The sequence below is a fragment of the Theobroma cacao genome, chromosome 4 (genome assembly GCF_000208745.1).
Source record: "Theobroma cacao cultivar B97-61/B2 chromosome 4, Criollo_cocoa_genome_V2, whole genome shotgun sequence".
In the NCBI taxonomy this organism is placed as follows: Eukaryota; Viridiplantae; Streptophyta; class Magnoliopsida; order Malvales; family Malvaceae; genus Theobroma; species Theobroma cacao.
Genome location: NC_030853.1, coordinates 27,219,659 through 27,232,832, shown reverse-complemented (window position 1 = coordinate 27,232,832; position 13,174 = coordinate 27,219,659). Strand labels below are relative to the sequence as shown.

At 37.8% G+C, this 13,174-nt stretch overlaps 3 protein-coding genes across 6 annotated transcripts; 2 read left to right on the top strand and 1 right to left on the bottom strand.

Moving 5' to 3' along the window:
* Positions 51-4,970, bottom strand: LOC18602870 (BTB/POZ and MATH domain-containing protein 2). The gene is made up of 4 exons (XM_007034509.2): positions 4,022-4,970; positions 2,945-3,293; positions 955-1,231; positions 51-531 (listed from the first exon to the last, which is right to left on the bottom strand). Exons 1-4 carry the CDS (start codon positions 4,444-4,446, stop codon positions 350-352), a joined length of 1,233 nt encoding a protein of 410 aa, XP_007034571.1. The 5' UTR covers positions 4,447-4,970; the 3' UTR covers positions 51-349.
* Positions 5,510-8,812, top strand: LOC18602869 (guanylate kinase 3, chloroplastic). 4 transcript variants are annotated; one of them, XM_018119399.1, is made up of 2 exons: positions 5,510-6,639; positions 8,040-8,241. In XM_018119399.1, the coding sequence occupies exon 1, from the start codon at positions 5,768-5,770 to the stop codon at positions 6,611-6,613; it is 846 nt and encodes a 281-aa protein (XP_017974888.1). In that variant the 5' UTR covers positions 5,510-5,767; the 3' UTR covers positions 6,614-6,639; positions 8,040-8,241. The 4 variants fall into 4 exon arrangements, with proteins under 4 accessions (XP_017974888.1, XP_017974886.1, XP_017974887.1 ...); XM_018119397.1 differs by lacking the exon at positions 8,040-8,241 and adding an exon at positions 8,425-8,812 and having other exon boundaries at positions 5,511-6,653; XM_018119398.1 differs by lacking the exon at positions 8,040-8,241 and adding an exon at positions 7,437-7,720 and having other exon boundaries at positions 5,511-6,639.
* Positions 8,872-12,766, top strand: LOC18602868. The gene is made up of 2 exons (XM_018119395.1): positions 8,872-11,949; positions 12,101-12,766. Exons 1-2 carry the CDS (start codon positions 9,892-9,894, stop codon positions 12,524-12,526), a joined length of 2,484 nt encoding a protein of 827 aa, XP_017974884.1. The 5' UTR covers positions 8,872-9,891; the 3' UTR covers positions 12,527-12,766.

Here is a 13,174-nt window from a genome sequence, read left to right as displayed (position 1 = left end):
CCTCAGACCCCTCTAATTTCACGTGCCAGGGTCATGGCAGAAATGAGATCTCCAAGATAAATGGTTTCTATATCATGGTTGATCTTTTCAATGTTGCTCAATATGCTAATCACAAAGATCTGAATCTACATACAAACGTGAATTGGGGCATCTAGGCCTGTACAAACTTAAAAACTTTGTATGACAACCGAATGAGCCATTAAACTTAAATTTTTCATAGAAGTGACCAAATGCTAGTACAACCCAAAAATGCCTAAACCTATCTTAGCACACTTTTATTAAACCTATCTTAGCACACTTTTATTAGTTTTCTTACTGACCGAAAGATATCTGTATGTCATTCCCTAAATCACTGTAATCTTGGTTTCACTCGTCGGCCATTAACATCACAACCATCAAATGAAGTTTCTTTTCGATATCCACACGCAATAACAGAGTGCTCCCCAATTCTCGCAACATAGTGCAGCAGCTCAGTAAGAACAGTTGGACAGCTTTCCTTCAGATATTCAAATCCATCTGTTTGCATCACAGCTGAAAACAATACAATGACAATTTGCTCATTCCCCATGCTCTCTCAGGAACAGATAAAATAAATTAAAAAAGGGTTTCTTTTCCAGGAGATAAATTCAATCAGTGGCAATTAATTCAAGATTCAAGCAATTCAGAACATCTATCTCACTCTGCATATTAATAGAATTGCAGCAGTGAAGTAGCCATGTTTACCTATTTTAACAGTTCAAAAGTAGGCCATATGGATGCTTTTTGTTAGTCACCAAAAAACAATGTGATGGTCCACATATTGGTGAATAATGTACTTAGGAAAGTAGCCAAAAGAGTAAAATTAGCATATGCACCATAATAAAGTGAAACCATTATGCATTCTGGTTCTGGAGAGACATTCTCCAAGCATATTATAAATGAATCCAAAATAGAGTTGGTTTTCATAGTTCCTACCTCTTAAATTTTCCGGCAATGCAACGAATTTTAGACAAACAGCTTTCAAATGCAAACAGTGGTGCTGTTCTGCCAAGGCTAATGTAGTTGCAACTGTGTTTATTGTAACACTCTCACAAAGTTTAGCCTCGCAGAGCAATCTCAGTCTCTCAATTGCATAACGGTCAGCAGCGGCCAGCAGATGCTGAGCCACAAGTGTAGAAGCCCATTTAGAGGTTGAACCCACAAGCTCTTCCATATCTGGTAGGTCATCCCAGTAAATAAAATGTAGTAATGCCTGCAAACATCCAACCATGATAATAACAAGTTATACTCAAAATAGTTACCAAGTCACCTTGGAAATTTTCTCAAAAGGTTCAGCAAGTTTTAAGCCTAGAAAAATCTAACATAACAGAATGCTAATTTAATGTGTTTAATCAAAAAGGAAAAAAAAGGAAGTTCGGTTCATGACAAGGCAAAGGGAAGCAGAGCAGGAATCTCATAGCATGGACCTGCTAATGAAATCAGCTTCTGTATTCCAACTCCATGTTCACCAAAGTAAAAGGAAGCCATGACGTCATCTGTATCAAGTTTCACAGTTACTACGATATGTTTCATAGTAGTTTATCCACTACCATGCACGCTAAGCAACATTTAGGTATTAAAATAGATATTAATGAGGAGGAAATATCTGACTCTTAGGACATTTGATGCTGATGTTACAAGATAAACAGCTGGATTTACACATCGAAAGGCAGTATCCTCAATGCATCTAGCTGAAGCACTGCTGCAGACAGCTGAGAAATTTTGTCAAAACATTTTGAAGTATATGATCATGAAATCCCATTGGAGCACGTCAGCTGAAATTTTATTTGATAATAGTCCACTAGTTCCAATAGATAATACCAACTAGACCTTGTTGAAACTAATGCAAAGAGCAGTGCAGTTGGAAAAGAAGCAAAGAAGATAGTAAACCTTAACCGAGATTAGGAAGAATTGTGTACAGGAGCAGCGCCTTAGGAGAAGAATCCAGATGTGCACTCCTGTATTAAACCCCCCCTGTATGGCACCACAATTACTCACCTAACAAAAAGAACCAATAGAACTACCTCTTCCTACGGGCCTTGCTATACCATCCAAAAAATGCTCATGATGAACAAACAAGTTGTGATTATAAGTTCTTAAGAAACACTAAGAACTGCTTTAACATAGTTTAGGGCACAATTATCATATTGTGATCCTAATCAGTAATCACAATAATTGTGCTTCTAATCATAAAACAAGTTAATGTTTAATAACTTTCAGAATTATGCTATGCCAACAGCAAGACAAATCTCACACAAGATTCCAAACCCTGAAACAAGAAAAGATAATACCATAAAACCATTCCCTCTACCCCAGTTCACATTTTAGTTTAAGACATTTAAATCAATGAAAGCAGACCTTTCTTTCTTGACACCTATTACCATTCAGTTTGTGCTGAAGAAAAAACAAAGCCTAATTTTGATGCACAAAACATAGTAAGAATCTATCAAGTAGCATTCTAACGAGTCTTCACCCTATCATCTATATATAAATTGTGTAACAAGAAACACTTGATTACAAGGATGGAAATACAGCCAAAAGTTGCTAAGTGAAGAAAAAGCTTATCATAGAAGCTTGTTTTGTTGCTTCTTACACTGCTGATATTAATCATATTCTCCATTTACGTTCAAATCAGACTTGATAGGAATGGACTACCGCAGAGCTATGAAAAGAACTAGGGAAAGAGAAAAGTAACATATGCAACACCTTCATTCTAAATAAAAAAAACAGAAGGGCAGGCAAATGTACAGAAACAACTTATCCCAAGAAACCGAGCTAATTGAAAAGCTCCAACACCTACATAAGCATCTATTATTGTTGAAAACTTGATCTAGTTTCGAGCAATATTATGAGATAAGCACAAAAGCCAGGAAAAGGGGGGGAAAAGAAAAATGGAAACAAGATTAGGCCAAAAGAGAGGGAGAACCTTAAAAATAGGGGCTTCCATATCTTCTACTCTAATACACTGCGTGTTACGATCCTTCAATGGACCAAATAGTTGTGCCCTGAATACAGGTGAACGAGCAGCCAGAACCAACTTGTGGGCATCAAATATTTCACCGTCAACTTCAAATTTGACATCAGCTCCCTTACCACTTTGTAATAGCCTCCCAAAATGCTGACCAAGATTAGATGGTGGCATCACAATGGAAAATATTTTAGGTCCCTCCGTATATGACTTAACTACACCAACACAACAGCAAATTGAGAGGCAATCATCTCTAAGGTAGTCCGACGTCTCTATAAGAGTTCTTTTGAAAAAGCGTTTATAACCCCTGCAACACAGAACAATGGCAGCCATTTAATGATGTTTCCAAACAAAATTATACTGAAGAATAATGAATCTAAATCAACTACAAAGTTACTAAGCATAGACCATGATAACACAGTAGAAGAAGACAGTTTGCTTATAATTTTTTAATTGGTTGTGCAAAGAATTTCCATAAATTTCCTACACTGCAGAAATGAAACAGACATCAGACCATTAACAGGTCAATGCACTGACAAACATTTGGTTAACACCAAAAAGCCATAGGTTCTTGCCAATGCCAATGTGCTTGGAACATCCATGAAATTTAACCTGCAGAACTGCATTTCAAAAGCTACCTTTACAAGATTCAACTATAAAGGAAAGAAGCTAGCGGGAAATCTTAGAAGATAAAATTGCATAAGAAGGTAAATAAAAAGGGGTAAAAACCTCATGCGTTTTTAATTCTTCAAAAATATTAGTACTTGCTTTTCTGTCCAAACGCACATTTACTTTCTGCAAAATATAAAGACTGAAGTGTACATAATTTTATTTTGATTATCATTCCTATAGGTGAAGCAAACCATAAAAATTCAATGTGAATTTCCATATCTTGCTTTCTAGAACCTAAGCAAGGAAGCCTGCAAGCAACTTAACTTGATTTCAAGATTTCAACACCAATCATCATTCATCTTTTAACACAAAAATATAAACAATAAAAGTTCTTTCACAAAGCAAAGAAACATCAAAACTCACCACATGCTCCCACGATACTTAAGCGTATAAGGCCCGCTCTCAAGCGTCCTCCCAAAATGGCTATGCACTTTGTGATGACCTTTCCCACTCTGGTCCAAAAGGGTCAACTCAAAAAGCGCCCTTACATCCGTTCCTTCACTTGCCAGCGCAATAAAAAGCGAAACGTAAGAAGCATTATCCTCAGCACTCTTGCCATCTGGGTAGAAATAAATGGCCCATTCGTAGCCACCAACCATAAAAGTTTCTGAAGCTATGTATTTGCCAACTCCCATGCCTTTGGCAAGGGAGTAGCCGCTGATCTTGAACTGATGGGACCCATTTACCGTCTCGGTTAGAGACGTCGAGGAGGTAGAAGAAGAAGAAGACGAAGGAAAAGAAGAAGTTGAGGGTTTTGGGAGTTCTCTGTTAAAGCTAATTGTGCCCATCAACAGTGGAAGGATAAATTTGGGATTTTGATTATCTAATTATTGCTATTTTGGTTGAAGATGAAAAGGGTAATTGGCGAATTTTTATAATTCCTTTGCGTTAATTGAATTGAAATTGGGACTGGATTTCGGAAGAGTATGTGAGATTTTTAAAGGTGAGCTTTTTTTCGAAATCTGAAAAACTGGGGTTTTCTTGTTTGATTGGAATTGAAAAGGGTAGGAAGTGAATCAGGGTTTTATTGATCGAATTGTGGTTTATTTGGATCACCACTTAAGAACCCTAATGGGTAGAGAATTAGGGAAGTTTTATCGAGGGGAAGATATGACGGTCGGCGATGGATGAAATCGAAAATTTGGGAGGGGATTTTGGGGGACGAGGATGACAAAATTTACACTACGGGAATTTGAGGGGGAGTTGGAAGAGGTGGTGAAGGCTGTTTTTGATTTTGATTAAGCGTGACGGCGATGTTTAAAGTTGAAACCACAGTGACTCTTGTTTTAAAGTTGAATGCAATTAAATGGTACCTTTAAAAGTTTAAGTAATGGAAACAACCTTGAAGTTTCTGAATTTCCCAAAGCCAAAAAAGATAACTTAACAGGTTTGGTTTTGGCTGTTTTGGGGCAAAAGGAGGCCCTCACCACAAGGCACAAGGTCCACATCCCAACTTCCCAAAATCCCCAAATGCCAATTCCTAAGCAAATAAAAATGAAGGCAAGTGCTAATTCTTATTGCTAGTTGGGTGGTGCATACTTGAATCCCATAATACTCTTTTTTTTTTCCTAACAAAGACTAAAACTTTTTCACAGGTTTTTTTACATATTACAAGTGGCACGTTTTTATCGTGATTTTGTCCATGTTTTCCAAATAAAGTCCAGTTGATCAACAAGATGGGTTTTGTTTGAGAGGACCAATGAGATAGGTCGAATTCAAAGAGAAAGTGTAACTAACATCATGTTAACTGCATCAAGTATCAGCCACTTTAGAGTTAAAATTCTAACAAAACCATTACAAAGAAACAATAACAAGGAAGTTACCTTCAAGCCTTATAATGGTATAAGGGAAATTTGAGGAAATGAGGCGTGCATTGCTTGCGTAAGTTTTAATGTATTGGTCATTTTGCCCCAAATCCAACAGCCCTGTGCCTGAAACCAAACGCAGCCTCAGACCTAGAAAACACTCAGAACTCAACTCAAACCAAACCTGGAAAGTTGAAATGCCCAAACTAGTCCAAACCCCAAAGTACCCAACAACAAGAGCGGTAAAAAACCTCCTTTCTCATCTCTACCTCCCCGGATCTCGACTAAACTAAAACAATCCCTCATGTTTCGTAGACTCTGTACATCTCTCTTTCACCCCAAACCCTTTTCCCTTCTTCCCCTCCCCAAAAAACCCTCCTTTTCAACTCCCCAAACTCTTCCCAAAGGACTCTTTTTCACTTCAACCATCAGAATGGCTAATACCCAAAAGTTCCATTCCATTCCTTCCCTTGACAAAGCCTCAAAACCAGAGTTACTTCGTGCTCTGGAGTTTTCTTTAGGCTCTTCTTTTAGCTCTGACTCAATTTGCCCCACCCCAAATCCTTTAATCATTGTTATAAGTGGTCCAAGTGGGGTAGGCAAAGATGCAGTCATCAAAAGACTCAGAGAAGTCAGAGAAAATCTTCATTTTGTTGTTACTGCTACAAGTAGAGGAATGAGGCCTGGTGAAGTTAATGGCAAGGATTATTATTTTGTATCAAAGGAAGAGTTTTTGTCGATGGTTGAAAAAGATGAGCTTTTGGAGTATGCTTTAGTTTATGGTGATTATAAAGGAATACCCAAGAAGCAGATAAGGGAGTTTATGGCAAAAGGGTGTGATATTGTGTTGAGGGTGGATATTCAAGGGGCCGAAACATTGAGGAAGATTCTTGGGGATTCTGGGGTGTTTATATTTTTGGTGGCTGAGAGTGAGTTGGCTCTTGTGGAGAGGCTTATTGAGAGGAAGACTGAGAGTAAGGAGGAATTGCTGGTGAGGATTGCTACTGCCAGAGAAGAGGTGAAGTATGTTAATAGATTTGATTATGTTGTAGTGAATGCTCAAGGTAAGCTTGAGGAGGCTGTGAATTTGGTGGGGTCTATCATTGATGCTGAGAGGGCTAAGGTTTGCCAGAGGAGTCCGTTCATTTGACACTTTTGCTGCAGAGGGTTCTTCAGGTTGGTTTTTTCAGGTAGTTTTTGGTTTCTTTTTGAATTTTGTGTTATTAGGCATTGTTGGTTTTGAATAAAAAGAGTAGTTAATTGTTACGTGATGACATCATATTAGGGATTATTAGTGTTTTTCGAAGTGTATGCCCAAATAGAAACAGTTGGGGGGCAAGAAATTAATGCATTGGAAGCAGGTCTTAAGTTGCGAGCTTATTATATTGCAAAGATTTGCATTTTAGGCTAGTCTTTAGAGGTATTAGGAGTCTCTTTTTTGTATATACTTGTTTTCATATGATGAATGCCCTAATTTTAATAGCATTGCCATGGATTGCCACTGATGATTTGGTTTATTTTATATCTGGATGATGTTATGTAGGACATTTTCTAAAATTGATTGTGAGTACCCTTTGAAGCCTTGTTATCTTGGTTCCATTTAAAGTTTATTAGGGAAAAGGAGTGCAGTATTTGTATTTACTAACATGTTTTATCTGGGCTTTTAAGTCTTAAGCATAACTTTTCACATGTTTATGTTGTATGTTAATTAACAGAATTATACTTGCTCTGTTATGGTTTTTATCTTCCCGGTCTTTTTGCCTTTTTTGGATTTTTGAATGGTATAGTTCTAAAGTGGTGCCCTTGCTGAGGTAGGGTTTACCTTTTGAAATGTTAAGCGATACGCATTTGCAATGATCACATGTATAATTTAGATAATAAATTTGCAATGATCACTTGTATAATTTAGATAATAAAGGTTAGTGAATATTATGTTGGATAAGCAAAGTTGCTTATAATATTGGTATTGGCAGGGTCTTGATGCTGTTGCTCAAGTGGGAACAGAACTTTACCTCTGTCATCCAATAAAATTAAACACCTTACTTCAAATGTGTTGGAGTTATATCTGGCTGTCCTCTTCTGGATTAAGAAAAATCTTTGAAGCACATTGATAAAAAAAGAAAAGTTCAAACTTGAGTTGTTGTTAGAAGGTTATTTACTATGAAGAGTTGGCTTTACAGGGGCTGTTTATGGGGTGAATTTATTAGTGGAGTTGAATTGCTGCCTAGTAATTATCAATTATTTTTCCTTTTGCTCTCTTCTGGCATTCCATTACATGATCGGATTATTGCTCCACAGTCACTGAATGTGCCCTTGTTGACTTAAAGTTTATTTTAAAAAGAAAAAAGAAGTTGATTTCTGTATCCATTGACGGTTGTTTGAATCTGCTGTGGCTATTTCTCAATATCATTCCTCAACTCAATAAATTTCATCAGCATAATCATGTGTTCTAAAGACTGAACATTTTTGAAAGATAGATTGGTGTAGATAATTGATGTTAAGTAATTCAAATCAACAAAATATCAAACTATCTTAATGAGTTTTCATTTTAATCTCAACTCTCTGGATTCTACAGTTTGAGGATTATGGAGCCACGTTTGTCGATGTTTCTGTATACTGCTTCTGGTTATCAGGTGGCTGCTTTCGTGTATACTGAATTATTAATATTAGCCATTTGGTTAAACTTCATGTTGATCGTCCTCATATCTTTTCAATGTAACCAATTTAGATTCTTTGCTGTCTAATATATTCCAGTAATATCTTACCGTGATCCTATCATTCTCCCTGTTTGTCTCAATCTCTTTAGAGGATCTTCGACTGGTAGTAACTCACTCTTCCCAATTTTTTCTCTCAATTGAATGGTGGTTTAACTGAAGCTAGTCCAAGGGACTACCGAATAGATGTTCATGCTCAACTTTTCATTTTCATGGCAATAGGTTCTTCTGACACAATTTCTTTCAGGGACAATTGTGTTGTTTACTTGTTTCATTCTGGGCCAAAGTTCCATACAATACCAAGAAATGCCCTCAATGACCCATGTTGGGGTTCAGAAATGATAAGCTATTGTAGCTTGCTAATTTGGTTTTATGCTAAACCATGCTTTGAGCACCAAGAAGCAAAGTTACGAGACTTGAAGGAACTATGATTTTAAATAAACAAAAGCTGCAGATGATCACGTCCACGGCCATACGCAAAAGCAATTGACACACATGGAATGAATAGGAGAATGATACGTCTACAGCTCAATAGAGAAGCCGAGTAAGCAGTTGTGTGTAATTTGCCCAAAACATTCCCTCTTGAAACAAGAAATTCAGTTAAATAATTCTCTGGCAAAGATTATGTCAGATCAGATAAGAGTAATACTAATACATTCGTGTAGGTCAAGGGACTAGAAGGCAAGGGCCTTGGGTCCCATTTAAAACCTTTGACTTGACACAATAAAACTCTTGCTGTGATCAATCACCGCAAGCTACAACCGACCAATTGTCAGAATTACACAATAAATAAGTTTTAATTACTAAATTACAATATGGGTAGAGATCTAGAACAGAAGCAATCATGCTTAAGATGGAATATTTTAGTTCTGGTATGATGGTTGGGGTGCGTAATAGCCCGTTTCAAATCCTGTTGTTTGCAAATTAATGTTGCCAATAGTATAACCCTCTTGAATATAGATCACCATTTCCTTTCAGAAAGCATCCATGGTTCGATAATAATTCCCACTTGGTACCAAGAGACCACGACCAGGATATTTTAAGATTAGTTTAAATGCTGGCAGCAGCTTCTTGGATATGTGAAAGATAAAAGTCAATGCTTCCAAGAAATAATAAACGGATCGAAGGATATGGAATAGACCAAGCAATGTCCAGGTTGACATATGTGCTTTGGTTGCTTCCTGTTCCTGGTTATGCTCCTTTATTTTGTGGGGTTGGTTCACATAAATCAACACAAGGCAGAGAAGGGGTGAACCGAACCAGAAATTGGAAAAGTGATTTCACTTTTGTTTAAAGGAAGAATGAAGTGGCTTTTGGATGTTTTGTCAAGAAACTTTAACTAATTAACAGAAGACAAAAGGACTTTGGAGAATACAACCCTTGGCCTCTAAGTAATAAGGAGGAGCGAGTGACAGCAATTCATTGCAAAACTTCCCAGGAAATATGACGGGAAAGACAAGAGACTTAACGTTACTCTTTCCTCTACATTTCCACAAAACAAACGTGCTTGCGAAGGTCATTATCCTCTCTTCGTTTATAATCACCGGTCTTTCGTTCTTTCGCTTCACATCTCAAGACAGAGACAACTTCAGACCTAGAACATCAGAAACTCTTCCACTCCAAGCCAATCTTTTAACATCTTGTTCTTCAACAAGATCTTCATTTTTTGTCGTGAAGAATTAAGCGTCAAAGTTTTCCATTTTGATCCCAAAACATGGATCGTGGACGTTCCTTGAAAGATGATGGAGGTGTTCGTTTGCAGATTAATGAGCTTCGGAAGCTTAGTGAAACCTGTGGGTCTAACACCATTTTTGAACCCCAGAGCAGTCCAGAGAATAGAGAAAGTAGTGCAGAATCCATCTCTTCAGCATCGGTGGTTCGAGCACCAGAAAAGAAACTAACGCTCTTCGCTCTCAGGCTTTCAATCTTTGAAAAGTCTGCTACTGGCCTTGGAACTCTCGGCTTCATCTGGGCAACAGTAGTTCTTCTTGGTGGCTTTGCAATCACTTTAGATGAAACCGACTTCTGGTTTATCACCGTTATTTTGTTAATTGAAGGGACTCGGATATTCAGCAGAAGTCATGAGCTTGAATGGCAACACCAAGCTACATGGTCGATCACTGATGCTGGTATCAATAGTTTCCGTGCAGTGAGATCCAGCTCACACATCCTCATTAGAGCTGTGAAAAAAATCTTCTATCCACTTTCCTTGATAAGGAAGCAAACTCAAAATACTAGAGAAATAGCGCAGGTTGATCGTTCACAAGTTGGAAGATGGAATCAAGCAAGAGCCCCAACTCGGACATGGATACCTTCGGATGTTCCTCTTCTACCTTATGGTCAATGGGTTTTTCTTTCAAGAAACATAAGCAAAGTCCTGTACTGGCTCCAGCTTTTATCTGCAACAGCTTGTGTAGTACTTTCATCCATGAAGCTCATCAAGCACAACTATGGGGAGGTACAGAAGGGAGATACCGATAAAAGGAACCGGCAATCTGCTCTGAATATTTTCTATGCCTTGGCCTTGGCAGAAGCTCTGTTGTTTCTGATGGAGAAAGCTTACTGGGAGTATAAAGTCATATATTGTAAACTTTTGGAAGAAGTGAACAGGGAGTGCGAGTTCGGGCCTACGGGTATAATTTCTATCAAAAGGTTTTTCTACGATGCTTATTCAAGATGTGTTGTTGGAAGCATTTTTGATGGCTTGAAAATGGATATTGTAACTTTTGCCATGGACCTGTTGGCTTCAAATTCCCCTGATGAACAGCTCATTGGAGCGAGAATTCTTCGCCAGTTCGCGATTAGTGAGAGGTACTCTGATGATACCTTACAGAAGATTGGGATAAATTTGTCAGCGGTAGAAAGATTAGTTGAAATGTTGAACTGGAAAGACCCTCAAGAAGAAGAGATCAGGAAATCTGCTGCGGAGGTATTGTCAAAACTTGTTGGTAAGAAGCAAAACTGCCTGCGTGTAGCTGGTATACCAGGTGCAATGGAATCAATATCATCTCTGCTTCAAACAAATAGGAGTTCTGGTGGTGGAGCAGATGAAATTGGTGAAAAGAACCTCATTCTTGATCATGTAAATTACAGTTTCTGGACATTCAATCATTTAGGACTTCTTATTCTGAAAAAGCTTGCCTGTGATCATGACAACTGTGGAAAGATTGGAAACACAAGGGGCCTCTTACCTAAAATCATAGATTTTACACATGCTGGAGAAAAGTTGTTAAGGGATGAAAATGTTGCACCATCTCAGATTCTAACCGTTAAACGATCTCTTCAATTGGTGAAAATGCTGACAAGCACGACTGGTGCCACAGGAAAACATCTCAGAAAAGAAATCTCCGAGGTAGTTTTCACAATCAGCAACATTAGATATATCCTACGATATGGAGAGAAACACCCAATGCTGCAAAAACTAAGCATAGAAATCCTAACCAATCTGGCATTGGAAGAGGAGGCAACAGAAAGGATTGGTGGCACTGGTGGGGTACTCAAGGAGTTGTTCAATATATTTCTCAACCAGGAGATGCCAGAGCGTCAGAATCTTGTAAGACGTGCTGCAGGCGAAGCGCTAGCTATGTTGGCCTTAGAAAGTAGAGCTAATTGCCATCGCATCTTGAAATTGCAAGCCCTGGAAAGGCTCGTCGAAGCATTGGAGGATCCATTACTTCGTGTGAATGCTGCAAGAATTTTAAGAAACTTGTGCACCTACAGTGGAGCAGAATGCTTCTACCAGTTAAAGGGTGTCATAGCTGCAGCACCCACAGTAAGTTTTTTCCTTCAGTGAACAAGAAAACTAATACTATGTCATATATGTCAAAAGATGCACTGAAGCATATATTTACCCTCATCTCTTGTCTGTATTACAATTGGTATAGAGTAGATTTCCCCTGCTTGATATTTTATCATTGTGGCAGGTGCTCAAGACAATCATGTCAGAAGAGAATAAGTTACAAGAAGTAATGGTTGGTCTAGCAGCACAGGTTTTCAAACATATGACTTCTGAAGAATCAAGCATCATGTTTGACAGAGCTGGAATTAAAGAGGAAGAATTAGCTAAAGCATTGGTTCAGATTCTTCAGAAGTACTACCATCCATCGGCTAAGGTTCCAAGAATAAGGAGATTCGCCATAGAGTTGGCAATTTGGATGATGCATGACAAAGCAAAGAATGTATACATTTTCAATGGTTTGGGGATGGAGAAAGAGCTGGAGGGTGTATTAGAGACCACAGCAGAGCTAGAGAGCTTCAACATATTCTCTGGCACTGTTGGGCTCAGCCGGCACAGCACAACAATTCACTCACTGGTTGAAACCGCATTGAAGCTGCTGAGGGAGAGCTAAGTTGTACAAAATAAGGCAACTCCATCATTCAAATTTACTATATATTACTGCAAGTGTTTGAATAATTGGTCTTGTGAATATGTACTCATTAACAGCTAAAGCAGATTCTTTTTCTCTAAGCAATAATCATGTTGATGTAATTGCTACTATAAGTTATTCTTTTTTTTTTCTTATAACATTGCTATAAGTTATTGTAAATCATGGAATTCAAGGGTTATTATTATTATTATTAATCATAACATGCTGATATATGGATGTGCACTCTTGGTTTGCTACATGCCTAGATGATCTTTCTATGTATACAAGGTTACTAGGAATTATCAATGAAGTAGGTAAAGCTTGAAGAAATGCTTACCACTCTGTCTTATAAGGATGTTTTCGAGCAATCAACTTCCCTAATATCATTAAGTCATAACATGACTGGATCTATGGTGATGTTATGATTCAAGCAAGCACACCACACACGTATTACCTACTATTAATTATTACAAAAAAATTAAAATAATATTCCACATAAGGATAAATGGTGCCAAATTTATAAAAAAATGTAATGCATAAAATAAGTAACAATTAAAATGTCAATTCATGTTAGTGGTTACCACATTGCTTTTCAAAGGGGTGGTGCCATAGTTTTCTCTCTGCACCTTT

Excerpts from the sequence above, each read along its gene's own strand:
- LOC18602868 (XM_018119395.1), top strand. The coding sequence starts at position 9,892 with ATGGATCGTGGACGTTCCTTGAAAGATGATGGAGGTGTTCGTTTGCAG. Across the intron at positions 11,950-12,100 it reads TCATAGCTGCAGCACCCACA|GTGCTCAAGACAATCATGTC; the intron begins GTAAGTTTTTTC and ends TCATTGTGGCAG.
- LOC18602869 (XM_018119397.1), top strand. The coding sequence starts at position 5,768 with ATGTTTCGTAGACTCTGTACATCTCTCTTTCACCCCAAACCCTTTTCC.
- LOC18602870 (XM_007034509.2), bottom strand. The coding sequence starts at position 4,446 with ATGGGCACAATTAGCTTTAACAGAGAACTCCCAAAACCCTCAACTTCT. Across the intron at positions 3,294-4,021 it reads AAGTATCGTGGGAGCATGTG|GGGTTATAAACGCTTTTTCA; the intron begins GTGAGTTTTGAT and ends TCTGTGTTGCAG. Across the intron at positions 532-954 it reads ATTGCCGGAAAATTTAAGAG|CTGTGATGCAAACAGATGGA; the intron begins GTAGGAACTATG and ends TATTGTTTTCAG.